Genomic DNA, 27,796 nt, shown 5'->3' with positions numbered 1-27,796 from the left:
TCCCTTCATCAGAACTGGAAAAAGTTAGAGAGATAACAGGTTTAAAAAAAAAATGGAGGTCTGGAGGCAGGGAAATGGGAGCATGGAACAATGCATGAAAGGGAAGGTCTGGGATAGGGTGGAATGCAGAAGAGGTTAAACTGCAGCTTTGGGAATGATTCTGCCAATGCCACTCACACTTCCTCTTTGCCCATCTTCTCTTTGCTTGTAGCATTGTCATTCTCTTTTGCCTTGCACCATCTTTAAGTTATAAAATGATGCAGACAACCTGAACTATTCGATAAAGAAAATATAGCACAATGTATTGCTGAAAAAAGACATTTTGTCAAAGCTGTTCATCTTGCACTCATCAGGACAATCACACGAATACCAATGTCAGGGGAAGCAACAACTTTATACTGTCTGAGAAGAGATTGCTGATTGGTGGACTCTGGTAGAGGTGGTGCCATGGAGAATGCACCAGTTAATGGTGACTGACAGTTAATAGCCAAGCATTCTTTGAAATTTCAAACCAGGCAGCTTGACTCTGATTGGTCAAGGCATTGCCCTGAGGAATGACCCAGCGAATGGCTACTTATTTTGTTTAGCTGAAAAAGGCGCAATGTGTGTACATGTTCTTTCTGGCTGCAAGTAACGGCCCTGTGTATTAATATATGTAGCTTCCAGTACACGCGAATGCACCACATTGTGAGCCCAATTGATAATCCTAAATTGGCTGTCAGTGTAATGTTTACTGAGGATTATTTAGCAACTATTGTCCAATCGAGGAATCGAATCTAATGCTGGACACTGTGTTTTGAGTTTTGCAAGCACGGGCTGGTTGGGTACAGTCTGTACCCTGCCTATTTGGAACAGTGGCTGGGACATGCTGTTTGATATGATCCTCCAGTCTTTGGGACATACGGCCTACATACCTAGCATCACACTGGCACTGAAATTTATATACCACATTTTCATTTGTGTGATAGTCAAGAATGTCTTTTTGGCTTGACGGCAGCATCCTGTGTGGCTAATATCACTTGTGTTGCTACTGCATAGTAGCAGCGTGAAACAGCTAGCTTCACTTGTTGCTTAAATTTTTGAGATACCTTGCCCTTCCAGGGTAATCTGAGGTAAACTGGGCACTTTTCAGGGCTGAAAGTAACAGCCTCAGGCCCATTCATGAATTTACTTGATATACAGCGCAAAATGATCTGATCAGGGTAGTCATCATCCCGCAGAATGTCTTTGATGCCCCCTATTTCAGCATCAAGCTTGCACGGTGTGCAAATGACTTGGGCCCTATTTGAGGTTGCTGATAAGACCAATCTTATAGTGTATGGAACTGTAAGAATCCCAATGCATGTATTGACCAGTGAAGGTAGGCTTGTGGTAGACCGTGGTAGAGAACTCCCTGGCGGATTTCTCAACTCGTAAGTCAAGGAAGGGAAGTTCATTTGACTGTTCCTTTGCAAAGGTGAATTTGAGTGCAGGGTGGAGCTTATTAAGACATGCAGGGAAATTGTTAAATGCTGCATCCACCTATTGGAAATAGTAGGAGAGGTAGGAGGTTAGTGTCATTCCATCAAAGGCACGTTTCTCATGAAATCAAACAAAGATGTTTGTGAGAGCTGGGCCTCGAGGGGATCCCATGGCAACACCATCTAATTGGGCATACATGGTGTCATTAAAGCTGAACTTAACTGCATGAGTTGCCAAGTTCATAAGCTCAAAGAATACGGATTCACACCATGATGGCGGGTCTAGATCACCAAGGGCAGAATTTTTCCCATGGTGGGTGGGCCCAGGAGCGGCCATGAAACGGACCACCGCCCACAATCAGGTTCCAAACCACGATTTCACGCTGGCTGCCGGTTAACGGGCAGCCCAAGGTGAAATGCGCGCTGGGAGCCTCAGCGCTGCCAGGGTGGGGACAGGAGGAGCGTGAGTGCTGAGCTGTGCGCATGCAGGGGGGATCGTGCACTGACAGCTCCCTGAAGGCACAGAGCTGCCTCAGGGAGCGGATGGATTTTAAATACAAAAATAAATTTTTAACATGTGAGATAAACCTGTCCCCACACGCAACTCAGTCACATGACAAGGGACATGTGAAAAAGGACATTAAAAAATGTTTACCTTCTTTTTTAGTAAGCACTGGAAACCTCATCCTGCTTGGGATGAAATTTCATTAAAAATGCAAAGGCTGCCTGACCTATTCGTCCGCCTGCCAACCAAACGGTTGAGCGGGCAGTGAAAAATGCAGCTTAATTAATTACTTAAGGGCCTTAAGAGGCCTCTTAATTGTCGGCAGGCGCGTTGCGGCCTCTCGCATGTGCCCATCGACCAAAAGATCGCAAGAGTGCATGAGTGCATGATGACGCTCGCCCGATGCCACCATACACTATTTCACTCACGTTTGGGTCGGGCACGCGCCCACCTGAGGGATGAAAAATTCTGCCCCATGATATAGCGCTGCAGCGCAAATGTCCATGGCTTCCTTAAGTGGAACATTGGTGAATAGGCTAGCAATATCAGATGAGCACATGGAAACAGCATTGCTATTGATATGCAAGTCTTGTGTGCTCTTCGCAAAGGTGAAGGAATCCTCCATTACGCTGACAACCAACTTTAAGATTGTCAGTCAGGCTCACAATGTGGTGCATTTGCGTGTACTGGGAGCTACATATAATAATGGGACCCTGTTTTTTGCAGGCAGAAAGAACATGTACACACATTGCGCCTGCTTCAGCTAATCACAAGTGATAGCCATTCACTGGTTCATTCCTCAGGGTAATGCCTTGACCAATCAGAGTCAAGTAGCCTAGTTTAAAATTTAAAACTATGCTTGGCAGTTAACTGTCAGTCACCATTAACTGGTGCATTCTCCATGATAATGCCTCTACCAATGAGTGTCCTCTTGCCAACCAATCAGCACCCTCTTCTCATACAGTATAAAGTTGTTGCTTCCCCTGACATTGGTATACTTGTGATTGTCCTGATGAGTGCAAGACAAAAAGCTTCAAAAAAATGTCTTTTTTCAGCAATACTCAAGTTCTGTACTACTAAACAACTAATAGCACAATGTCTGCGACTCCTTATATGATTAGTAAACTGGAATAGGTTGTTACTTTGTCACTTATGTTTCATGTAGTCCAATTTCACCACTGCAAAGCATCCATTACATCAAGCTGTGTATTCCCTGTGTGCAGAATCACTGATGAGAGATCCCCTGGAGTACAGAGATAACTAGCATAAACACTGACCATTTTCCATTTCAAATCAGAGTCCTTCCATCTAGTGGACATGTAATTTTCCATTTCACCCCAAAATAAAACCATTTGAAACTGTTTTTAATTTGTCCCAAAGAAAGAAAAAGCTCTTACACACATATAATGAAAAACGAAACAAGATAGGAACTGCCATATCATTTCCTTGGTGGAAAAGGACCTCGCCAACTCAAAGATTAGATCACATGTAAATTTTATAATCCTTCCATTTCAGCACAGAGGACACTTCACGGAAATACTCTGGTGATATATTGAACTACTTGTTCATCCAAGGTCTTAAAGGGATGAATCAAGGTCACTGTACTCCTTCCTGTGACATCACAGAAAAGGAATACAGTCCATTCCTATCATTCACGACCCCCTCAATCGCAAATTTGTTTACCTGCGTGTAAGTGCTTGTACACCTGATTGCAGTTCGGGGCCCCAAATTTTCATCCATCCGCGATTTAATATTTGAAACTTCTCACCTAAACATATGTTGGTCCCAAAATAAATAAAATACTGAATTTAGAGGCCTTAAAAAAAAACAATGATTCCATATTATCTTTCCCACGTAGAAAATGTGCACTGCGCGTATATCGTCTCAAATCACAGCAGACTGCGTGCCATTAATGGTAATTCCCGACCAGTATTTTGCAGTACAGGTACAGTACAGCACTTTACTAAAAAATGAGTGAGTCAGAGCCAAGCAGAAACCATCCCAGGAGAGTGATAACACTTGAACAAAAAGTCACAATCTTAGATAGACTGAAAAATGGTGCAAGTACTAACATGTTGGCCAGGGAATACTCTGTCAATGAATCCACAATCAGATATGTTAGACAGTCTGAAGGAAAAAATAAAGGGCCAGTGTTAGTGTACCTGGTAGCCATACTGCCAGATTAATTTTTGTGAGCAGGAGAGATCCACACTTAGAGGAAACGGAGCAGTTATTCAACGTGCGGACAGAGCACCAGCATAAAGCAGGACCCCAGTTAATGGTGCTATCATTCGAGACAAAGCACTTGAATTGTACCTGCACATAAAGAGTAGCAAAAAGAGTAATGATGGTGTCACTGTTGACAATGAAGGTGGTGCAGAAGGTGTCTTTCCTTTGACTTCCAAAGAATTCACAGCCAAAACAGGATAATTTGATCGCATTAAAAAGCATTTCGGGCTACAAAATGTGAAGTTTTGGGGGAGGCCGCATCAGCTGACCATGCAGCCACAGGAGAGTTTTTCAAAGTGCTGCAGAAATACATTGGGGAGAGACGCTACCAGGCAGAGCAGGTCTTCAACGCAGACAAAACTAGCCTATTCTGGAAGAAGATGCCAAATAGGACCTACATTTCAAAAGAAGAAAAGACAGCCCCTGGTTTTAAAACAGCAAAGGACAGGCTGACACTTCTGCTATGTGCCAATGTAGCTGGTTTTAAATGTAAACCAACATTGGTTTATAGGTTAGAAAACACTCGAGCTTTCAAAGGGAAAAATAAATCTCATCTACCAGTCTTTTGGAAGGCTAACAGCAATGCCTAGGTTACAGCAGTAAAATTTGAAGGCTGGTTTACCAGTCGTTTTCTGCCAGAGGTCAGGACTTATCTGAAGGAAAAGAGCCTGTCTTTCAAGATCCTACTAATCCTCGATCATGCACCTGGGCATCCACACTCTCTTGCAGAGACCCATCCAGATGTTGATATTTTGTTTTTACCTGCAAATATGACCTAATTTATCCAACCAATGGACCATGAGTTCATTGTCTCGTTCAAGGCTTACTACACCCAACGGAGTTTCAGCCACATCCTTCATCTTCTGGAAGCAGGCTCTTCAACCACAGTCCATGATTGCTGGAAGGAATTAAACATACCCTTTGCAGTACACACAATTAAGGACTAAAGGGATGAAGTTAGAGCTTCAACCATAAATGCCTGCTGGAGAAAAGTTTGGCCTGCACTTTTGAGAAAAGTAAACTTAATAACTTTGCCTTATTTATTTACAATTTTTGCCAGTTGTAAAACTTCCTGTTATGCCTCTTTGAAATTCAACAGCTAACAATTCACTCCTCACCTATCTCCGAATGCAAACTCCATTCATACTGTATCTACTGGGATCTCATATTAGCTCATCGATCTCCATTTCAAAATACCTGCTTTTACATCTAATTCCTTTTTGATGATTTAAACCTTGCAGTCTGACTGTCTTCAGTTTAATTAAATTAGACACACACACCCACCACCAACACATCCCACAGTAATATTAGGAAAAGTGATATTCTCTTTATACCTAGCTCAAAGGAAGATGGTTGTGATTGTTGGAGGTCAGTAATCTCAGTTATATCACTGCAGGAGTTCCTCAGGGTTGTGTCTTAGGCCCAACCATCTTCAGCTGTTTCATCAATGACCTTCCTTCCATCGTAGGGTGAGAAGTGGGGATGTTCACTGATGATTGCACAATTTTCAGCACCATTTGCGACTCCACAGATACTAACCCGGCCCATGTCTAAATGCAGCAAGACCTGGACAATATCCAGGCTTGGGCTGACAAGTGGCAAGTAACATTTGCACCACACAAGTGCCAGGCAATGACCATCCCCAACAAGAGAGAATCTAACCATCGCCCCTTGACATTCAATGGCATGACCATTGCTGAATCTCCCATTATTAACAACATGAGTGTTACCATTGACCAGAAACTGAACTGAACTAGCCATATAAATACTGTGGCTACAAGAGCAAGTCAGAGTCCAGGAATCCTGTGGTGAGTAACTCACCTCTTGACCAGCCTCCCCCCAGCCAAAGTCTGTCCACCGTTTACAAGGCACAAGTCAGGAGTGTGATGGGATACTCCCCACTTGCCTGGATGAGTGCAGCTCCCACAACACTCAATAAGCTCGTCACCATCCAGGGCAAAGCAGCCCACTTGATTGGCACCCCACTCATAAACTTTCACTCCCTTCACCACCGATGTACAGTAGCAGCAGTGTGTACTATCTACAAGATGCATTGCAGCAACTCATCTTAGACTCCTCAGACAGCACCTTCCAAACCCACGGCCACTACCATCTCGAAGGACAAGGGCAGCAGATGGATGGGAACACCTCCACCTGGAAGGTCCCCTCCAAGCCGCTCATCACCCTGACTTGGAAATATATCGCTGTGCCTTCACTGTCGCTGGTTCAAAATCCTGGAACTCCCTCCCTAACAGCACCGTGGGTGTACCTACACCACAGGGACTGCAGCAGTTCAAGAAAGCAACTCACCACCACCTTCTCAAGGGCATTTAGGGATGGGCAATAAATGCTGATGCCCACATCCCATGAACAAATACTAAAAAAAAATTCCAAGCAAAGGTGATGAGCAGGTCATCTGTTAGATGTCTTCCAATACATCTCTGATCACATGGGCAGGGTTTACTTTGAGCTTCAAGACCCTGATGTCAGGATCAAATAGGAGTCCTGAGCCCACAATTGCCAGGTACCAGCCTGGGGGAGATATTTCACCAGAGAATGGTAGGGAGACTCCCAATGCTTCCAGTCCATTCACAGGGCCTGTAGCTCTAGAATCTCGGCAGCCACACTGGGAAAGGTAGGCATTGCTGAGGCAGGTAGAACAACTCAAGGAAACTTCAAAATGGGAGCCCTTGGCACCCAGAAAATAATTATTTCAGAGGGGCCAAGCTGGTAGTCCTTTGGATTGGAGGAGAAATCCCTCCAGTGGGACCATTTGAGCTCCGGGTGTCGCCTTTACTGCCCGTGGTCCCCTCTTTGGGGGATGGAGCTCTGATGGCTCTCTTAGGACCCTTACAATGAGCATTCCCTAAACAGTCAGGTATGCTACCAAAAGCATGACAAAAAATAAGGAGGTTCATTTAAACTTTACCTTTCATGCGCCATGGTAGCTCCATCTGCTACAATGCAAACCTGTACCCATGGTACGGCATAGGAACCTTTGTAAGCATATTCTCATCAGGTTTTTCTGCTTAAATTGCATTCTATGTATTGTCAGTTTATTTGTGGCAGTGTATTTGATTAGATAGAAAGAAAGAAAGAAAACAACTGAATATAATGCCTTTCCCGACCTCAGAACATTCCAAAAAGCTTTACAGCCAACAAAATTCTTCTTGAAGTGTAGTCACTGTTGGAATGTAGGAAACATGACAGCCAATTTTCACAGCAAGTACCTCCAAACAGCGATGTGATAATGGCTAGACAATCGTTTTTTTATAGTGATGTTAGTTCAGGGATAAATTTTGGCCAGAGCACCTGGAAGAACTTCCCTGTTCTTCTTAATATCGTGCCATATGGGATCTGTTACATCCACCTTGAAACATAGAAACAGGAGTTGATCATTTATCCTCTTAAGCCTGTTCAGCCATTCAATGAGATCATGGCCGATCTGTGACTAACTCTGTATACCTAGCATTTCCCCAGATCCCTTCATAATTTTGGTGAACAAAAATCTATCAATCTCAGTTTTAAAATTAATTGATCCAAAATGAACTACTGTTTGCAGAACAGCATTCCAAAATGTGTAGAAGCGTTTCCTAATTTAACTCGGAAAGGTTTGGCTCTAATATTTGGACTGTGCCCCCTAGTCGTCTACTCCCAAACTAATGAAAATAGGTCCTCCCAATTTACGCTATCTGCTCCCCTTAATGCATTGAAAACTTTGATAAAATCACCCCATAACCTTCTAAATTCCAGAGAATGGTTTGTGTAATGTCTCCTTTAAGGTCAGGCATCATTCTGGTAAGTCTATGCTGACTTCCTCCAAGGCCAATATATCCTTTCTGTGGTGTGGTGCCCACAGTTGCTTACAGTATTCCAGGTGTTGTCTGACCAGGGCTTTGTATAGTTGAAGCATGACTTTGACCCTCTTATATTTTATTCCTTGAGGTACAAAGACCAGCATTCCATTAGCTTTTTAGATTATTTTCTGTACCAGTTCATGACAGCTTAATGATTTATTTACCCGGAACACACCCCCACCTCCACCCAAGTCTCTTTGGATCTCCACAATATAACCTTTCACTGTTTAGAAAGTATTCTGTTCCATCCTTTTTAGGTCGAAAGTGGTTGACCTCTCACTTTCCTATGTTGAAATACATTTGCCACAATTTTCCCCCTTTTACTTAATATATCAATATCTCTTTGTAATTATATGATTCTATCTACACTTCTTAAAATGCTGCCTATTTTAGTGTCATCAGCAAAGCTGGATAAGTGTCTTTCTATCCCATCATTAAGTGGTTAAGTAATGTGGTGAATAGTTGAGGACCCAACACAGATTCTTGGAAAGACCAGTTGTCACATCCTGCAAACTCCTGCCCATTATCCTGCCTCTTTGTCTCTTTCCACTCAGCCAAATTCCTAACCAGGTCAATAAGTTGCCTTCAATTCTTTGAGTTTCAGCTTCAGCTAACAGTCTTTTATAAGGCTCTTTATCAAATGCCTTCTGGAAGTCCATATGCTCTAGCATGCATAGACATTCCCCTGGGCACTACTTTTGTACCTAAGAAGGGAGACAGGTCACCTATTTAACATCTTATCCAAAAAAAAACAGCACTTCCGATTATGCAGCACTCCCTCGATAGTGTGCAGGTTTTGTGCTCAAGTCTCAGAAGTGGGACTTGAACCCACAACCTTCTTTTTGTAGTTTGAGCCATTCATGTTTGAGCCAAGTACCAAGCTGGTTGTGAAGCTCCGCAGAAGATGGCAACACCCACCTTTTGGCAGCATTTTTTAGTTATGCTGTTCAGAGGCTATCGTGTGTCTCAAAATATGTGAGATGTGCTAGATTCTGTGCACGTATAAGCAGAAAAATAACTGATTCATTTGCTGATAAAACATTTCCTTAAGCACTTCCAAACGTCAATGTTTATTCAGAAAAACTTTGTATCAGCTGAAAAAAGGCATTTGTTTAAACAAAAAGGTATTCAAGAGTTCCTTTTCTGGAACGTAAATATATTTTTCTATTTACATTCTGTTTTCTTCTCAAAGTTCGGCTGTAATATCTGACATGAACTGACTCTCTGCTCAAATTATATGATGCACATTAGCTGAGTCTAATGATAATGTATGTGTGTTGGAGCCAGTGGTAAAATGGTAAATATTGGGGAAACAATTAGACCATTCATTTGGCTTTTTTTTCCCACATGGCTGCCAAGGTCTACAGTGCTGGTTTAGGACTGTACCAAACAGCTGTAAAGTCAGGGTGGAATCGAGGCTAGTACTTTTCCATTCTTCGTATTCAAAACTGAAAGTCTTCTTTCATCATCCTGTAACCTATACATGCTTTCAATCCATGGGTCTGTCACTAAGGCGCAGGCACTCAGTATACTGCTGGATACCAGGAGTGCTGGGGAAGGCAGAGGAGGTGACAATTTGGAATGTGCTCCAGACTGAATCTCATGAGCCCGACAACTTAATGAAAATAAACCCGAAATGCTTTGGAAGCGTAGTGATTGTGTAATGTCTGCAGATTCAACTCGGCTTGCTTTGCCCAATACCACGCCAAAGATTCTGTTTTCAAAATACTTCATAAAACAGTAATCCCTCCACCCCACTGTGCCACCTCATCCGAGCGGAGACTGAATGCCGAGATGTCCTTGAACTTTTAACATTTTTTTGTGGATCACTGTATCTTACTGCCATAAAGAATTTCATGTACGTTCAAAGAAACAGACTTGTTTTGTTTGGAGACATTATCAAACAGTATTAACAAACCTCCTGGAGTTTGCCACTCAGAGAAAGGTGCCTTCATACGCTGAGCTTTGAAGTTTGTCATTTCTTCAAACCAGAGTGAATAGGGGTTTTCAGCAACATGTAGCTTATCCTTAAATTAATTATTGTCTCATTATTATTTGTCCTTTTAGCAACATAAGTAATGCATTTAACAAATACCACAGCAGTTAACACTGTTTTCAAGAAATCCATCGAACTTTGAACACCAAATGGTGACTTGGCACTGAAGGCAGTATTTAAAGATAAATGCCTATGGAGAGTTGGAACAGGCAGTAATGATTACCAAATGTCCTGGATGAGTATCTTCATCCTATTCATTAAGCGTTACTGCTGAGAGCAAAGTAAGGAGGCTGTGGTAGATTGTCACTTTGGGTGACAGTGTAAAATAGATGATAACGAGTTGGTAACCCATTTTAAATCGCCCCCCCATTTTTATTCCAATTGACTACAATTCACACTATTCGACAAAGACAAGTTCTACCCCGTTATTCCTTTGCTCTCATGTAAGTGACTTGTAGTTAATCAAAAACCATGGGCAGAAATTTTCACTTGCCGGGCAGGCGTGCGCCCAACCCGCTCGAGCGTGAATGGACGGGCATTGACGTCGGCCGAGTGCGCTGACGTCAACACACAGTCACGCGATAGTTCAGTCGGCGGGCTATTTAGGCCATTAAATAATCAATCAACCTAATTTTTTCACTGCCCAGCCAACCCAGTGGTTGTCGGGCAGGCAAAAAGGCCAAGCGGTCTTTGCATTTTTTTGGAAACTTCATCCACGGGCGGGGTGAGGTTTCCAAAAGCAAATAAAATAAAATAAAAGTTTTCCAATTGAATTAATAACATGTCCCAGCTCATGTGACATGAACGGGGACATGTTTTATTAAATTTTTATTTTATTTATATCCTTTTTTTTAACAACCTTTCATCTCCCTGAGGCAGCTCTGTGCCTCAGGGAGATTATGAAGCGCTCACTTGCGCGATGCACAAAGTTCGCGCCTGGCCCAATTGCCTTCCTCCCCCCTCCCGCACAGGCAGCGCTCAGTGCTGCCGCTCACGTTTCACACTGGGCGGTCCTTAATTGGCCCACCAGCATGAAATCGTGGTCAGGTGCCGATCGCAGGTAGCAGCCAGCATCCCGACCGCCCCCCGCCCGCCAAGGGCAAAATTCTGCTCTATGTATAGATCCTTTCAAATAACTTTCAGCCAGACGTATGACACTGCAACAAGCCTAGATATTAAAAATAATATAATTGAGGGAGTGGGCTGGGATTGAAGTGATTGCAATGTGATCAGTCCCCTTCATTGAATTGAAGCATGCAAGAAACAATTATCTAATATTCCCTTTGGACGTTATTTGTTTTTATGAAACGCAACTTCTACAGAGTGGGTCTGTTCAATGAAGGAGTAAACCTGTGACTCAAAACAAAGGCCTGGATTTTGCAGTCAGCAGCAAAGCAAGGGAACTTGAAGAAAGCCTCACTCAATCTAGTGATCTTTGTGACAAGAACTTTACCTCTCTCACCCTGCAATGGGTTGTAATATTCCCTAATGGGGATTCCCAGCATGGGTTGCAGTCATCAATCTGGCCAAGCAACCAATTCCATTGAAGAATTCTCACGGACAGCCAGGCAGGAACTGAAAAGCACTAATAATCAAATCACTTTTTCAAAAATTTTACAGAGAGTGAGATAAAGATTGGGGCATACACCCATGGTAGAAGCTGAAATATTGTGAATAAACTTTTAAAAAATTACTTAACAAAATTTAGTTTAAAAAATCTAATAATTAACCATAATGGAGATATTTAACAACATTCCACAAATATAAAATTATTTTCTTAGAGCAATAGTTATCACTCTGATCACCGTTTAAAAATACACCACACTGATCAAGATGTAGTTTTTAATGGAATTTCTAACTGTGATGTGAGAGCGGGAAAAGGGTATCTGTTGCCAAATCAGCAAATTGCTTTGATAGCTGGTTCTGTGGAAGGGGGTCCACAATACAGCCTATGGCAAGCAGAAAGCAAATTCAAGATTTCTACATTTTAATCTATGCTTTCTCTAAATCCTGAACTTGCAGTCAGATTCAGAGGAGCAAAGATGTTGAACGCTGACAATTTGTGTGTAACCATTGGTTTACAAGACAAACCTGTTATCCCTGCACAGCAGCCAGCTATTGCTCTAGAGAAAACTGCTATCATTAGAGGGCAGCCTGCTGTCACTCTAAGCAACCTACACACAACAGGAATGATCCTGTTATCTGTGAGATAAGCATAGAAACATAGAAAATAGAAGCAGGAGTAGGTCATTTGGCCCTTGGAGCCTGCTCCTCCATTCAATACGAGCATGGCTGATCATATTAAAGGGTCACACATTTCCTATGTGAGGACATATTTGTCCCAGCACAAACTGGCACCTTACCTAGCGCCCCACAGCACACTTCTGAACTGACATTTTAAACATTCACTAGTCTTGGGAGAAATAAAATCGCCTCATTCTTTTTTTAAATGCCCAATTGTTCTGAATTAAATTTCCCAAATAAAACCATCAGTAAACACAGCCATCTGCCACACCAAAAGGTCTCAATTTTAGCAAGTTTAATTCAAAAAGCTAAATGACAATAAGGCTCGAAGTTGGTCACCCGCCCACCTTCCTGCCTCAGTTAAAACTAGAAGAGGATGGACTGGAGTGGGTTTGGGTTGAGAATTTGATTTTTAAGAGTTTAACCCTCCATCGACCTGCTTCAATTTGGTTAAAATTCCCTTGTCCATGTGGATTGTATTTTAAATGCAGGAAAGCTGCAAGGTATTAACACATATTAATATTTTGCCCTGTGCTGTTTAATAAATTTGTAAATGAGGTTTATAAGCACCACATTTATGAATTTTCTAAAGGTAACGCACAGAGGGAAGAATCAGTAGCAAACCTTCTGCAGGCGAAGTTTTCACAAAGTTTCTGAACATCACCCCTAGTGGGAGAAGTACGGGACACTTTTACCCTAACCTGCCTGTGTTAATTTTATCCTCCTCTGAAATCAGTGCGGATTGCAATGTAAAACCAGAATTCCACTAGGCCTTGAGAGTTAGGTTAAAATTTCCACCCTTGAGTTCCCGTGCAACCTTCCTAGAGAGAAATAGCTGTTGAGAGAAATGTGCCGTGTCAAACTCCTGACCTCCCGTGATCTTCTACAGCTGTGTGTCGCTACCCACTTGGGATGTCAGGGAGGAAAATCCTCGATGAAGACATTACAGCCTCCAGCCAGTGGTACGATTCTACCGCAGCCAAACACGGAAGGTGAGTGGATTGTCCACTTGCAGTTGCCTGCAATGACCACACGGTAAGGTACAACATTAGGACCTTAAATGTCTCGGGGATTTATTCATGTCACAATGTAGGAAAATCAGAGGGGGGATTCAATCCTGAATGGTGCCCGAGGCAAAATGCAGCAAAAGGATAAAGAAATGGCGGGTCAACATTTCAGTAGTGTCCTCTTCATCAGAACTGAAGACAAGAGAAAGAAAGGGCCACGCAAAAAGCAGGGGCACAGGATGGATTCATAGCTCTTTCAAGAGGTGACTCAAGCAAAATTGGCGGGATTTTTCAGCCCCGCCTGCAGTGGGACCGGAAATTCCCACCCAAAGTCAATGGACCATTTGCTGTTCTACCAAATTATCCGTCCCACCCTGCGATGGGCCGGACTGGAAAACTTAGGCCAATGCGTCTGCACTGTGACCAACTTGTCATATCACTTATCCAACACCCAGCGCAGGATGAGCAGAAAATTCCTCCAACTAAATATTGGGAAGACTGAAACCATTGCCTTTAGCCCCCATCACAAACTCATCCCCTAGCCACCGACACCTGTTAATTCCAATAATTGTATGTTGAGGAAGAATGAGCCTGAAGCTAGTCTGTACCTTAAAACAAGTTTATTTCCAAGACAGTAAAGTCACAGACTCTCCCAGTTCCCCACAGGTCCCAGAATAAAATGGATTATATAGTCCTGCAATGATTCCCTGATCCTTTCCCAACTGGGGACAGATGTGCTTAATTACCAACTTAAAGCATTTTTCTATTGCAGCACAATTTCAACATTAACAATGCTTATCCCTCTCCATGGCAACTGCCTGAATCAGACTGTTTGCAGCCTCGGTGCCATATTTGATGTTGAGATGAGCTTCCGGACATATATCCACTCCACCATCAAGACATCCTACTTCCAGCTCTGTTACATTGCCTGGCTCTGTCCCTGTCTCAGTTCATCTGCTGCTGAAATCCTCATCCACGCCTTTATTACCTCTAGACTCAATTACTCTAATGCACTCCTGACTGGCAGCTCATCTTCCACCCTCCCTAAACTTGATCTCGTCCAAAACTCTGCTGTCCATGTCCTATTTCACACCAAGTCCCATCCGCCCATCACACCCATGCTTGCTGACCTGCATTAGCTCCTAATTGAGCAGCCCACTGATTTTAAAATACTCATCCTTGTTTTCAAATTCTTCCATGGCCTCAGCCCAGCCTATCTCTGCAACCACTTGCAGCCCTACAGAGATATCTGAACTCCTTTAATTTTGGCCTCTTAACAATCCCTGATTTTAATCATTGTAGCATTGGTGGCTGTGTCTTCAGGCCATGATCTCTGGAATGACCTCCCTGCACCTCTCCGCCTCTATCCCTCTCTCCTTCCTTCTTTAAGACGCTCCTTAAAACCCACCTCTTTGCCTAAGTTTTAAGTCATTTTCCTTTATGTATCCTTATCTACAGGGCGGCAATGGCGTAGTGGGAATGGCACTGGGTTAGTAATCCAGAGGCCCAGGCTGACGCCCTGGGGATGTGAATTCAAATCCCTTCACGGCAGCTGGTAGAACTTAAATTAATTAAATCTGGAATTGAAAGCTAGTCTCAGTCATGGTGACAATGAAACTATCATTGATTGTCATACAAAAACCCCCATCTGGTTCTTTAATGTCCTTTACAGAAGGAAATCTGCCATCCTTGCCTGGCCTGGCCTGGCCTACATGTGACTCTAGACTCACAGCAATGCAGTTCAACTGCCTTCTGAAATGGCTTAGCAAGCCACTCAATTCAAGGGCAATTAGGGATGGACAATAAATGCTTGCCAGTGATAATCACAAGAACAAATAAAAAAAATAAAACCTGGCTTGGTGTTAAATTTTGCTTGATAATGTTTCACTATGTTAAACACAAATTGTTGTTCTTTGATTCTATGGATGTGAAGTTATATAATAGTGCCTGCCATGCCTTTACGCTCTGCCAAAACTTGGAAGTATTGTGAATTGCAAGGGGAACGGTGATAGACTTCAAGAGGATATAGACAGGCTGGTGGAATGGGTGGACATATGGCAAGTGAAATTTCATGCAGGGAAGTGTGAAGAGATACAAATTGGTAGGAAGAATGAGGAGAGACAATATAAAATAAAGGGTACAATTAAAAACTCAGGGGATATAGTGGCATAGTGATATTGACTCTGGGTAATGCTCTGGGGACATGGGTTCAATCCCACCATGTTGAAATTTGAACTCAATAGATGATCACGAAACCATTGTCAATTGTTGTAAAAACCCATCTGGTTCACTAATGTCTTTTAGGGAAGGAAATCTGCTGTCCTTAGCTGGTCTGGCATAGATGTGACTCCAGACCCCCAAATGCCCTCTGAAATGGCCTAGCAAGCCATTCGATTCTCAAGGACAATTAGGGATGGGCAATAAATGCTGGCTTAGTGATGCCCCCATCCCATGAACGAATAAAAAACAAATTCTTAACTGGGTGTAGGAGTAGAGGGACCTGGGGGTAAATGTGCACAAATGGTTGAAGGTGGCCAGGTTGGTAGAGAAAGTGATTAATTAAGCATATGGGATTCTGCGGGCTAAAAAAATCAGTCTATACAGTGCTAAAGCAAGGAAATTATGGCAAATCTTTAAAAAAACTGGTTTGGCCTCAAATGAAATATTACATCCAATTCTGGGTACCACACTTTAGGAAGGATGCAAAGGTATTTGAGAAGGTGCAGAAAAGATTCACAAGATTTGTTCCAGGATGAAGGACTTCAGTTACATGGATAGATTGGGGCAGTTGGGTTGTTTTCCTTAGAGAAGGTCAAGAGGAGATTTTATAGAGGTGTTCAAAATCATGAGGGATCTAGACAGAATAGATAGAGAGAAACTGTTCCCATTGGTGGAAGGGTTAAGAATGAGAGGACGCTGATTTAAGCTGAATAGCAAAGAATGAAAGGCCACATGAGGAAAAACTTTTTTTTATATAGCATGTGGTTAGGATCTGGAATGTAATGCCTGAAAGCAGAGGCAGGTTCTAACATGGCTTTCGAAAGGAAATTGGATAATTATCTGAAGAGAAAAAAATTGAAGTGCTGCGGGGATAGAGCGGGGGAGTGAGAGCTCTGAAGAAAAGTCATATTGGACTCAAAACGTTAACGCTGTTTCTCTTTCCACAATGCTGCCAGGCCTGCTGAGTTTTTCCAGCAACTTCTGTTTTTAGTTGGGATTATTGGAGTTGCTTTTGCAGAGAGCACAATGGGTGGAATTGCTGTAACCATTCTGTGATCCTATTTCACCCTTCACACTTCCACCAAATTGTTCTTTGTTCACTTGTCCAGATAGCAGTAACATTTCAAGCATTCAACTGGAACACTATTGTGTTCTACCACCATAACCCTAGCAGTAACAAAGTCTCTTGCTGTCCCACAGACTGGATTTTGAAGAAGGGGATGGAGCCTGGTGTCCAGATGGTCCAGTAGATCCTGAGGACATGGAATTTCTCCAGGTTGACCTGCGAACTCTGCACTTTATTACCCTTGTGGGAACTCAGGGGCGCCATGCTGGAGGTCATGGCAATGAGTTTGCTCAGATGTATCGGCTCGACTACAGTAGGGATGGAAACCGATGGAATTCGTGGAAAAATCGACATGGGAGACAGGTAAATTGGTCAATAAAGGCATGCTAAATATTTGGTTCGCCTGCGAAAGGTAGCAGGTGAAATCTTGCTCAGTGGTGTTTGGTAACATCTACTTTCTGTGGCTGGAGTACAGATGGTCAATAAAATATGTTATAGTTAAATATAACTTGCGAGCTTAAGTATTGATCTTCCAACTAAGCTCAATTGGAATAAATTAAACTGAACAAATGCAACTACAGTAGGGGTAATTTTGACCTTGGTTAAATTGAAAGAGATGTATAACAAGTGGCTGAATCAATATCGTCTGTTCTACACAATCACCCAAACTCAAAATGTCCCCAATGTGCCTGATTTAATCTCAGTTGAAGGTCCAATCACACATCCTGTGAACAAATAAAGCACCAATTGCATCTTTCATTATGGTATCTTCTTCCTCCCTACTCTGGCTTTAGGCTCTTACAAACCCCATCTAGGCCCTGTCTATTTTGTGGGCTGTGATTTGAGGTAGGGAGCCTGCTCCCATGCTTTGGCCAATATTTGGCAACGATGGGAGAAACTCTGGATTCTTTTACCTGTAGGATACAGCCCCTTGCTGGGAGCAGGGGATTGATGAACTTAATCCTATTTGGCAAAGATTATTGGTGTATCACATAAAACTAATGCAGTTGTATGAAATAAATAGCAAATATGATCAGTATGCAATGCACAGCAATCACTGGCCATATTGAATATACAACAAACCCTGTCACTATGAAACATATAACAAACATGATCAATATACAATAAGCACTCATTACATTACATATAGTAATGACACTGTAATGAGGTGCACAGTGAAGGGGAATTAAAAATTCAACATGCTCACACTCACTAATTACTACTTCATGATACAAGTAAGATTGTAAAACAGCGTTATTTATCAGACAACTAAACCCTGTAGTACTAATGGCTTCCCATCATGGGTAGAATTTTACAATCCAGCCAACGTCAATGGACTTTTGAATGGCTCTCTGCATTTTACGGCCTCACCCTCACCGCCGCCGGGATGGGGCCATAAAATTCTGCCCCATCACGAAAGATGTCCCCTCTTTGTCACGTGACAAAAAATCTTTATACTCATTAACAGTATTCAATAACAAAATGCTTCAATTGTAACGACCCAGCAGACAAGATTCAAAAGCGTTGCAATGATTCAAATCAGACAGAATTAAATAAATATTGTGGTGTGTCTGAGAGCCTCTAACATCATCGTAATTCTCCATTTTGCATGTAGCAGCCTCAGCTGATCTTCTGAGATGACCTGATCACTAAAACTATCAGACGGATTTCTGGTTTGTGGTGTCTCGTTATCTCATAAAGCACCAATTTCTAATCAATGGAGCCTATAATGGTATCCAACACAAAAAAACCAAACTGTTTTTGTTTTGACTATACTGAAATATAACTAGGATCTGAGAGAGATTGTGTCTTCGAGGCATTTTATTTTAAAACCCCAATTTGAAGTTTTATTTTTGGTGAAATTGCAGAGGCACTGGCCATAATCTTTCAGCCTTCCCCAGACATGGGGGTGTTGCCAGAGGACTGGAGAATTGCAAACATCACGCCCTTGTTCAAGAAAGGCTGTAAGGATAGGCCCAGCAATTGCAGACCAGTCAGTTTGACTTCAGTGGTGGGCAAGATTCTAGAAACAATTATTCGGGATAGAATTAGTAGTCACATGGAAAAATATGGGTCGATAAGGAAGAGCCAGCATGGATTTCTAAAGGGGAAATCATGTTTAACTAACTTGCTGGAGTTTTTTGAAGAGATAACAGAAAAGGTCAACAAGGGTAACGCTGTTGATGTGGTGCACATGGACTTTGAAAAGGCATTTGGCACAGTGCCACACAACAGACTTGTGAGAAAAGTTATTGCTCATGGAATAAAAGGGACAGTAGCAATGTGGATTCAAAATTGGCTGAAAAATAGGAAGCAGAGAGCAATGGTCAATGGATATTTTTCAGGCTGGAGGAAGGTTTGTAGTGGTGTTCCCCAGGGGTCGGTATTGGGATCCTTGCTTTTCCTGATTATATATTAATGATCTAGATCTTGGTGTGCAGGGGACAATTTCAAAGTTTGCGGATGTTATGAAGCTTGGGAGTGTTGTGAATTGTGAGGAGGACGGTGTGGAACTTAATGAGGGTATAGACAAGTTGGTGGAGTGGGCAGATAGGTGGCAGATGAAATTCAATGCGGAGAAGTGTGAGGTGATGCATTTTGGTAGGAAGAACACGGACAGACAATATAAAATAAGGGGTGGAATCTTGAAAGGGGTGCAGGAGCAGAAAGACCTGGGTGTATACATGTATGGATCATTGAAGGTGGCTGGACATGTGGAGAGAGCAGTTAATAAAGCATATAGTACCATGGGCTTTATCAATAGGGGCATAGAGTACAAGAGCAGAGAGGTCATCCTGAATTTATATAAGACACTCGTTAGGCCTCAGCTGGAATACTGTGTACAGTTCTGGGCGCAACACTCTAGGAAGGATATGAACACATTGGAGAGAGTGCAAAAGAGGTTTACAAGAATGGTTCCAGCGATGAGAAACTTCAGCTATGAGGATAGATTGGAGAGGTTGGGACTGTTCTTCTTGGAGAGAAGGCGGCTGAGAGGAGATTTGATAGAGATGTTCGAAATCATGAGGGGGCTGGACAGAGTAGATAGGGAGAAGCCGTTCATGCTTGTAAAAGGGTTAAGAACAAAAGGGCACAGATTTAAAGTGATTTGCAAAAGAAGCAAGTGTGATGTGAGAAAAAACTTTTTCACACAATGAGTGTTCAGGTCTGGAATGCACTGCCTGGAAGTGTGGTGGAGGCAGGTTCAATCGAGGCATAAAAGAGGGCATTAGATGGTTATTTGAATAGAAACAATGTGCAGGGGTATGGGGAAAAGGTAGGGCAATGGCACTAGGTCTTAATGCTCATTTGGAGAGCTGGTGCAGACATGATGGGCCAAATGGCCTCCTTCTGTCACATGAGGGGACATGATTCATTACATTTTTATTTTCTTTATTTTTCTTTATATAACTCTTCATCTCCCTGAAGCAACTCCGTGCCTCAGAGAGATTATGAAGCTTGCGCTTGTGTGCATGCACGAAGTTCGGGCTCGCTTTGCTCACCCTCCTCCCCCCGACCCGCACAGGCAGCGTGAGCAGTGCCGCTCGCGTTTTATGCTGGGCAGGTCTTAATAGGCCCGCCAGTGTGAAATCACCTAGTAGCTCCGATCGTGGGCGGCGGTCGGCTTCCTGACCTCCCCCGCTGAGCCCGCCCGACAGAGGCAAGATTCTGCCCTTGATTGCTAAAGTTCATCCCGCTGTCAGGAAACTGATTTTTGACCTCACACGAAATTAGGTTTCCCCACCCACCAAGCCACCCAGTACTGGTGGGCCCAGAAGATTCCGCCCTGTATTCCTCATTCTGCACCTGATTTGTAATTCACCCTATTTCACAGTGTCAGCCCCACTCCAGAGATTTAAGCACATAATGTAAGCTGACACTTCAGTGCAGTACTGAGCAAGTGCACTGCCTGAAATGCCATCTTTCAGGATGAGCCATTGAACCAAGGCCCTGCCTGCCCCCTCAGGGGAACATAAAAGATCCCACTGCTTTACTGAAAGAACAATGGAGTTCTTCCCAACACCCTGGCCAACAATTATCCCTTGAACCAGCAACTGCTAAAATAGATTACTTGGTCAGTATCACATTACTGTTCTAGGACCTTGTTGTACACAAATTGGTTGGAATTCTATCAGTGCGGCATAGGTTCTGACAACAGGCCTGAATGCCAGGTGCAGTCCCACCCTAGCCATTTGTGGGACACCCAGCTGCATTCTTTGGCCTTCCAGCAACTAATGAGCTGAGGTTGCCTTCCCTTTAAAGGATGGGCGCCCGCCCCCAAGAGCTGCCAGCCAATCGGAAGGCCAGCAGCTCTGCAGACTCAGCAGCACCACCGGGAACAGCGCTAGAACAGCACCTAGCAGAGAAGGCCATGGGAGCAGGCTGTCCTGGCAACTGCTAAGTGAGGTTTGGGATCACCATGGCCAGTTAGGCAGGCTTCAATCAGGTTGAAGGAGGTTGGGATTGGTGAGGGCTGAGGGGGTGGGGGGATGGCATTTGCCACTGGGTAGGCGGGGGGGGTGGTCCTCTGTGGGCCACAGGGTATCCAATTAGGAGTGCACCACCATGACCACCCTGCTCCCTCCCCCCCAACAAGCCCGCAGGGACAGCACTAGGACTCACCAGGTGGTCTCTCCCCGCAACAGATGCCCCACTCACCACTGATAAAACGCCAGAAGTGATGGGAAGTGTCTCTTAATTGGCCACTCACAGGAATTGACCTCTGGGTGGAGGGCAATCCTCCACCTTCCCCACCACTGTTAAAATACTATGGCAGTGGGAAGGTGAGGGGCACTCCGCCCCCACTTTCGTTGGCCATTTTACGTGCTTCCATGCCTCCCAGCCCTCTTCTAGATGGCCGGTAATATCCAGCCCATTGGGTACCATGTTTTCTACATTTCAGCAGTGAGCTAGACTTCAAAGGTATTCATTGGCTGTTAACAGTTTTGGGAGGTTGTGAGATCATGAAAGATACTATATAAATGGAAGCCTGTTTTTTTTCACATTCTTTTATTCTCTGTTCCTGTACATTTCATTATGTCTATGAATAATTTACTGAGGTTCTGCCATCAGTTCAGAACTTAACAATGATGTGTTAACTTTTTTCAACAACACATTGATTATATGCAATATTACATACAATATATACAACATACAATATATACAACATACAATATATACAACAACATACAATATATACAACAACATACAATATATACAACAACATATAATCATTTTACAAAGTGCTATATACATGTACATTTAGTGATTGGGGCAGTCATGAATTTTCAGCTGTAATGTATGAAGCAAAATAATGACTTGCATTTACATACAGCCTTTCATAAACTTAACAACCCTGGACACTCCGGGTTGCAGCTCGCTTTGCAGTTCTCACACACCGTGCCACTCTTCACTTTAAAATCAGAACCAAAAGCTCTCAAGTAGGGTATGAACCCACAACCTTCTGACTCATAGGCAAGAGTGCTGCCACTGAGTGAAGTCTAACACAAACCTTCACTCAAAATCTTGAAAGGCCCAAGTATGTGAAAGCAAGATTTGTCTCATTTTAACCTGTATTTTTGTATCTTCTTCTTCAGGTGATTGAAGGAAATGCAAACCCATACGATGCTGTACTGAGAGATCTGGAGCCACCAATGATAGCCAGATTTGTCCGGTTCATACCAATTACTGATCACTCCATGAGTGTGTGTATGAGAGTGGAGCTCTATGGATGTGAATGGTTAGGTAAGTGCGTGAACAGTTTCAAAAAATACGACAATATGTTAAAGGCAGGCTTTGATCAAGTGATATGGGCATCCCTGCTGCCCTTTCGTATTTCCACTTCGTTCCGAGTAGCCGATGCGGGATTACCTCCACTACATCCAATTTCATCCAACAATGGCAATATACTCAAGGTACCTTTCCTGTACATGCGTTTATGTATGCATGTCTGTGAACGTGTATGGAACATTAACAGCTTGCAACTATATATCGCCTTTAATGTCACAAGGCACTTCACAGGAGCATTATTAACAAAATATGACAGCAAACCACAAAAGACATTCTTAGTGTAGATGCCAAAAGCTTGGTCAAAGAGGTAGGTGTTAAGGAGCACCTTAAATGAGGAAAGAATGGTAGAGAGACAGAGGGGTTTACGGAGGGAATTCAGAGTGTAAAGAGTGAAGGCCCAAACACCAATGGTGGAGTAATTAAAATTGGGGTTGCTCAAGAAAGCAGAATTTGAGGAGCACAGATAACTCAGTATAGCTGGAGGCAATTACAGAGATAGGGAGGTGCAAGGTCATGGACGAGTTTGAAAGCAAGTTTTATGTCTTGGGTAAATGAGTTTGTTGGCCAACTGAACTCTAACTGCACGCCTTCCTATGTTCTCTTCAGTTGCTGCTTACAATCAATAACGGGGAGAGACTGATGGAAGAATAAACAGTGGTGGTTTATTGAGACGTAGGGCAGAGCACCAGATCATTCAGAGATGCTCCCTCAGAAACCTCCAGAATTGACTTATAGTTCCCAGTTGCCCACACTGTACAGTGATTAGTCAGTGCTGTCACACTTGCATTCTCTTAAATGCACAGAGTACCTCACTTTACCACAGCAAGGGGTTTAAGATGAGAGTGTGTGTTTGTTTAAGCATATGTGTGCATGTATAATGCTTCAAATACAGCAACATCACTTTGTGAGGTGAATTGAAGAGGGAAGAGAATGTAGAAATCAGATTCTCCCAAGATGACCTAATTTGGGACTGGCCTGCATGAGTGCAGATCCATCGACACCCAAGAAGCTCCAAACCATCCCGGACAAAGCAGCCCGCTTGATTGGCACCCCCTCTACCACCGAGGCATGGTGGCAACAGTGTGTGTACCATCTACAAGATGCACTGCAGCAACGCACCAAAGTTCCTTTGACAGCACCTTCAAAACTCGCAACCTCTACCACCTCGATAGACAAAAGCAGCAGATGCATGGGAGCCACCTGCAAGTTCCCCTCCGAGCCACTCACCATCCTGATTTGAAAATATGTCGCTGTTCCTTCACTGTCGCTGGGTCAAAATCCTGGAACTCCCTCCCTAACAGCACTGTGGGTGTACCTACACCACATGGACTGCAGCAGCTCAAGAAGGCAGCTCGCCACCACCCTCCCCAGGGCAATTAGGAATGGGCAATAAATGCTGGCCTACCTAGTGACGCTCTCGTCCCGTGAATAAATTTTAAAAATGGGTTTAACCTAGTGGTTGGTTGGCATTTAAACCCAAAGCAATCCTGCCAACAATTATTTACATTTTCCGACCTACTTTACAAGGTGAAGGAGCAAAATGGACACAGATCATAAGGGAAAAGGGAAACAGAAAGATTATTGTGGTTGTGGGGGATAAGAAAACATATTTGAAGAGAAGGGTTTCAAGAAACTTTCTGAAAACAGGGAGAGAGGTATTAAAGGGTAGGGATTTAGGGAGGTAAGGGCATTGAAGCTGAAATAAAGATTATGCCCCAACCATCCACTCAGCCTATATAATCTCCACAGGTGAAAGGTTAAAGTGCACTACCTTTGTGAAAAAATGCTTGTAAACCTTCCAATGCACCTTGATGTAAATCACATTGAAATGTGTCATTAAGCTACTTACATCAGAAACAAAAAGGATGCCCAGCTCTTCTTTTCATTGAATTTCTCACTGAAGAATACAAGATTCTTACAGGGCTCGACAGGAGAGATGCAGGAAAGATGTTTCCCCTGGCTGGAGGGTCTGCAACCAGGGGACGCAGTCTCAGAATAAGAGGGTAGGCCATTTACACTAAGGTGATGATGAATATCGTCACTCAGAGGGTTTGAATCTTTCGAATTTTCTACCCCAGAGGGCTGGGAGGCTCAGTCATTTAGTACGTTCAAGACAGAGAGTGATAGATTTCTACATGTTAAAGATAGCAAGGGAAATGGGGATAATGTGGTAAAATGGTGTTGAGTAGAAGAGCAGCAATGATGCAGTTGAATGGCAGAGCCGAATGAGTCTATTCCTGATCCTATTTCCTATGTCCGTATGTTCTGGTTTGTCAAACAAAAAAATAAAATTGTTGAATAACTGAGATGCCTGATGCCTCTTTAATCGAGGCAGAATCTTATACACAACTAGAATCCTGCTTCATCTGATGATCCTGGTTGTCAGTGCAGCCTCTTTAGAACAATTCCTCCTTATAGTTCTGGGTTCTTGTTACATTCCTGGTAAATCTGCGTCATTATGGCCTGCGAAGGCAGCACCAATTCGGTCTTGCTAAACTGCAAAAAAGAGGCTCAATCAGACCTACAGTAATCAACGATTTAGCTTTCATTATCCCTGGTGATTGAAACACATTTTGGTTTTTCTTCTGGGCACAAACCTCAAACCTTCTGCAGTGCTGCAGATTGGCAGCATAATGGGTGACAATGTGGCTCACAATCACGAAACAATAGCTGGTCTGTTTATTTTAAACTAACTTAGGAATTCGCAGCATGCGAATGTTAACAGTGGATGTAAAGGAAACAGTTGCATTTATATGGCACTTTATGACATCTTCAAGACACCCCAGAGTATCTGTGTCCAATCGATTACTTCTGACCATACCAGATCTGTGAGGATATACTTATCAGGAAAGTTACAACAAGCTGGGACTCCTTTCTCTAGAACAGAGATAACAGAGAGGTGACCTGATAAAGGTCTTTAAAGTTACAATGTTTCTCCTAGTGGGGGGAATCCAAACCAGATATCACTGATTTAAGAAAGTCAGTCATAAATCCAATAAGGATTTCAGGAGCAATTTCTTAACACAGAGAGTAGGTAGAATGTGAAATTTGTTATTGCATGGATTGGTTGCAGTGAATAACATAGATGCCTTTAAGGGGAAGCTACATAAGCAAGCAAGGGAAAAAGGAATGGAGGCATGCTGGTAGCATTAGGTAAGTAGGGGAGGAGGAGACTCATGTGGAGAATGAACACTGACATAAACACCTTCGGTCTGTCCGCAAGCGTTACCCAGACCTCCCTGTTGCTTGCCATTTCAACACTCCACCCTGCTGTCATGCCCACATATCCGTCCTTGGCTTGCTGCATTGTTCCAGTGAAGCTCAACGCAAACTGGAGGAACAGCACCTCATCTTCCGACTAGGCACTTTACAGCCTTCCGGACTGAATATTGAGTTCAACAATTTTAGATCATGATCTCTCTCCTCCATCCCCACCCCCTTTCCGATTCCACCTCCGCCCCCCCCATTTTTTTTCCAATAATTTATATAGATTTTTTTTTCCCACCTACTTCCATTATTTTTAAATGTATTTCCATCCATTGTTTTATCTCTACCTTTTAGCCTTTTTTGATTCCTTCACCCCACCCCTACTAGGACTATCTGTACCTTGATTGTCCTGCTTTCTACCCTTAATTAGCACATTCCTCAGATAATATCACCACCTTCAACACCTCTTTGTCCTTTTGTCTGTGACATCTTTTGGTTATCTCCACCTATCACTGGCCCTCTATCCAGCTCTACTTGTCCCCCCCACCACCCCCCCCCCCCCCCCCCCCCCCCCCACCCTTAAACCAGCTTATATTTCACCTCTCTTCTATTTTTACTTAGTTCTGTTGAAGGGTCATTCGGACTCGAAACGTTAACTGTGCTCCCCTCCGCGGATGCTGCCAGACCTGCTGAGTTTTTCCAGATATTTTTGTCTTTGTTACTGACATAAACTTATTGAGCCAAGTGACTTGTTTTTTGCTTTTAAATTCTATGTAATTGTATGAACTGTGCTCACTATTGTTATTATAAGTAAACATGCTAGCCATCTGGCAAAAGCTGAGTTCTCACATAATGAATTAAATGGTGATAGTAGTTGAGGGAGGCAGCTAGCCTGAGTACTTTGAGAGGGGAGGAGGATTGCAGATAAAATTCCTCCTATTGATGATTATGTGTTAAAGTTGGCAAAAATTCAAAATGAAATGTAGTACTATTATTTTCAATGAAACTTTAGACTGGAGAATTCATTGCTTCTTTGAGTTGAGAGTAGAATTGAATAGGGCATGTTATAACTGCTGAGCTGGCAGCTAGCTGAATGTCTGGGCAGACCCACCAAGGTGTGCATGCGCAATGCACAGTCTACTTTAATAGCCAGTTCTCATTGCAATATAAGCCCATTCTCAGATGGGCAGCTTCCCATGACTGAACCTGTGCAATATTGGGGGACCTGGCAAGGAGTGTCGTCAGTAGGAGCGTGGTGGAAGGTTCGAGAATACAGAATTGGAGGGAGCCTGGGCATCAGTGGCTCAAACTATTTGTTGTGTGCTTCAGTGGAAAACCTCTGCTCCTCCTGGCCCCTCAGTGGACATTTTTTTTTACTTACCTTGGAGGGCCTGTGCTTCTGGCCAAACTCCTCCTAGTCAGCAGAGTCTCTACAGCAGACGACCCACTCATTTGGCCATGCAAAGGGCTTTGGGATCCGAGCAATGTGATACACCCTGATTAGCATCAATTCTTGAGGATCCAGCCAGCCAATTTTTAGGTGGCCTTGGGATGGAAACAGATTGGTAAGTGGGTCAACTTTGAGTTTAACTCTCATATTGTTCAGTTTCCATCGAGTGGAGGGAGTACAAATATCCACCAAAATTTGTAAAATGGTTAAATCTCAGTGAGCATGTCTTTGATTTGACCTGTTTATGTCTTTATGCAGATGGTCTAGTGTCTTACAGTAGCCCAGTTGGTCACCAGATTTTCTCATCCAGGAGTCCCACTGTTTATTTGAATGATTCAGTCTATGACGGTGCAATTAGTTCAAGGTAAGATGTCCTACACTCTCTTTAACAAGTTTCTGTTAGCTCTTCCCTCCAAGCACACTTTTCTCATACACTATTTTCTGTAGTTATGATTAGACTTGGCCTCAGTGAACTTGGTTACATGCTGCAGTACAAAGCAAATGGGTTGAGGAGGTTATGAGGAATATGGTTGGCAAGAAAAAAAGGAGAGAAACTGGTATATATTATCATTAAATACAGCACAATGTATAGGGTCCAAACTCTTACCTAAAAATGTATCCATCTTAAAAATGGTTTTCTTTTTAGCTAGTTTCACTTTTCTAAAATTATTTGCTATCAAACGCAGCTTCTTATTAAATCAAAAACTCAATCTCTCAAACAAGTAGAATATTCTGACCGGGAGGTTGTGCTGACCACAACACATG

The 27,796-nt window shown here is 43.0% G+C and overlaps 1 protein-coding gene across 2 annotated transcripts in view; it reads left to right on the top strand.

Moving 5' to 3' along the window:
- The window catches only part of ddr2a (discoidin domain receptor tyrosine kinase 2a), a 173,691-nt gene that overhangs the window by 99,038 nt on the left and 46,857 nt on the right, over positions 1 to 27,796 (top strand). For both annotated transcript variants that reach the window (XM_078561603.1, XM_078561604.1), the window contains 4 exons: positions 13,181 to 13,283; positions 16,719 to 16,947; positions 22,182 to 22,329; positions 27,290 to 27,395. In XM_078561603.1, the coding sequence (XP_078417729.1) occupies positions 13,181 to 13,283; positions 16,719 to 16,947; positions 22,182 to 22,329; positions 27,290 to 27,395 (586 nt within the window). The remainder of the gene's footprint in view (positions 1 to 13,180; positions 13,284 to 16,718; positions 16,948 to 22,181; positions 22,330 to 27,289; positions 27,396 to 27,796) is intronic.

Source organism: Cetorhinus maximus, chromosome 17 (assembly GCF_964194155.1).
Source record: "Cetorhinus maximus chromosome 17, sCetMax3.hap1.1, whole genome shotgun sequence".
Taxonomy (NCBI): Eukaryota; Metazoa; Chordata; class Chondrichthyes; order Lamniformes; family Cetorhinidae; genus Cetorhinus; species Cetorhinus maximus.
This window is presented reverse-complemented; position numbering and strand designations above follow the sequence as displayed.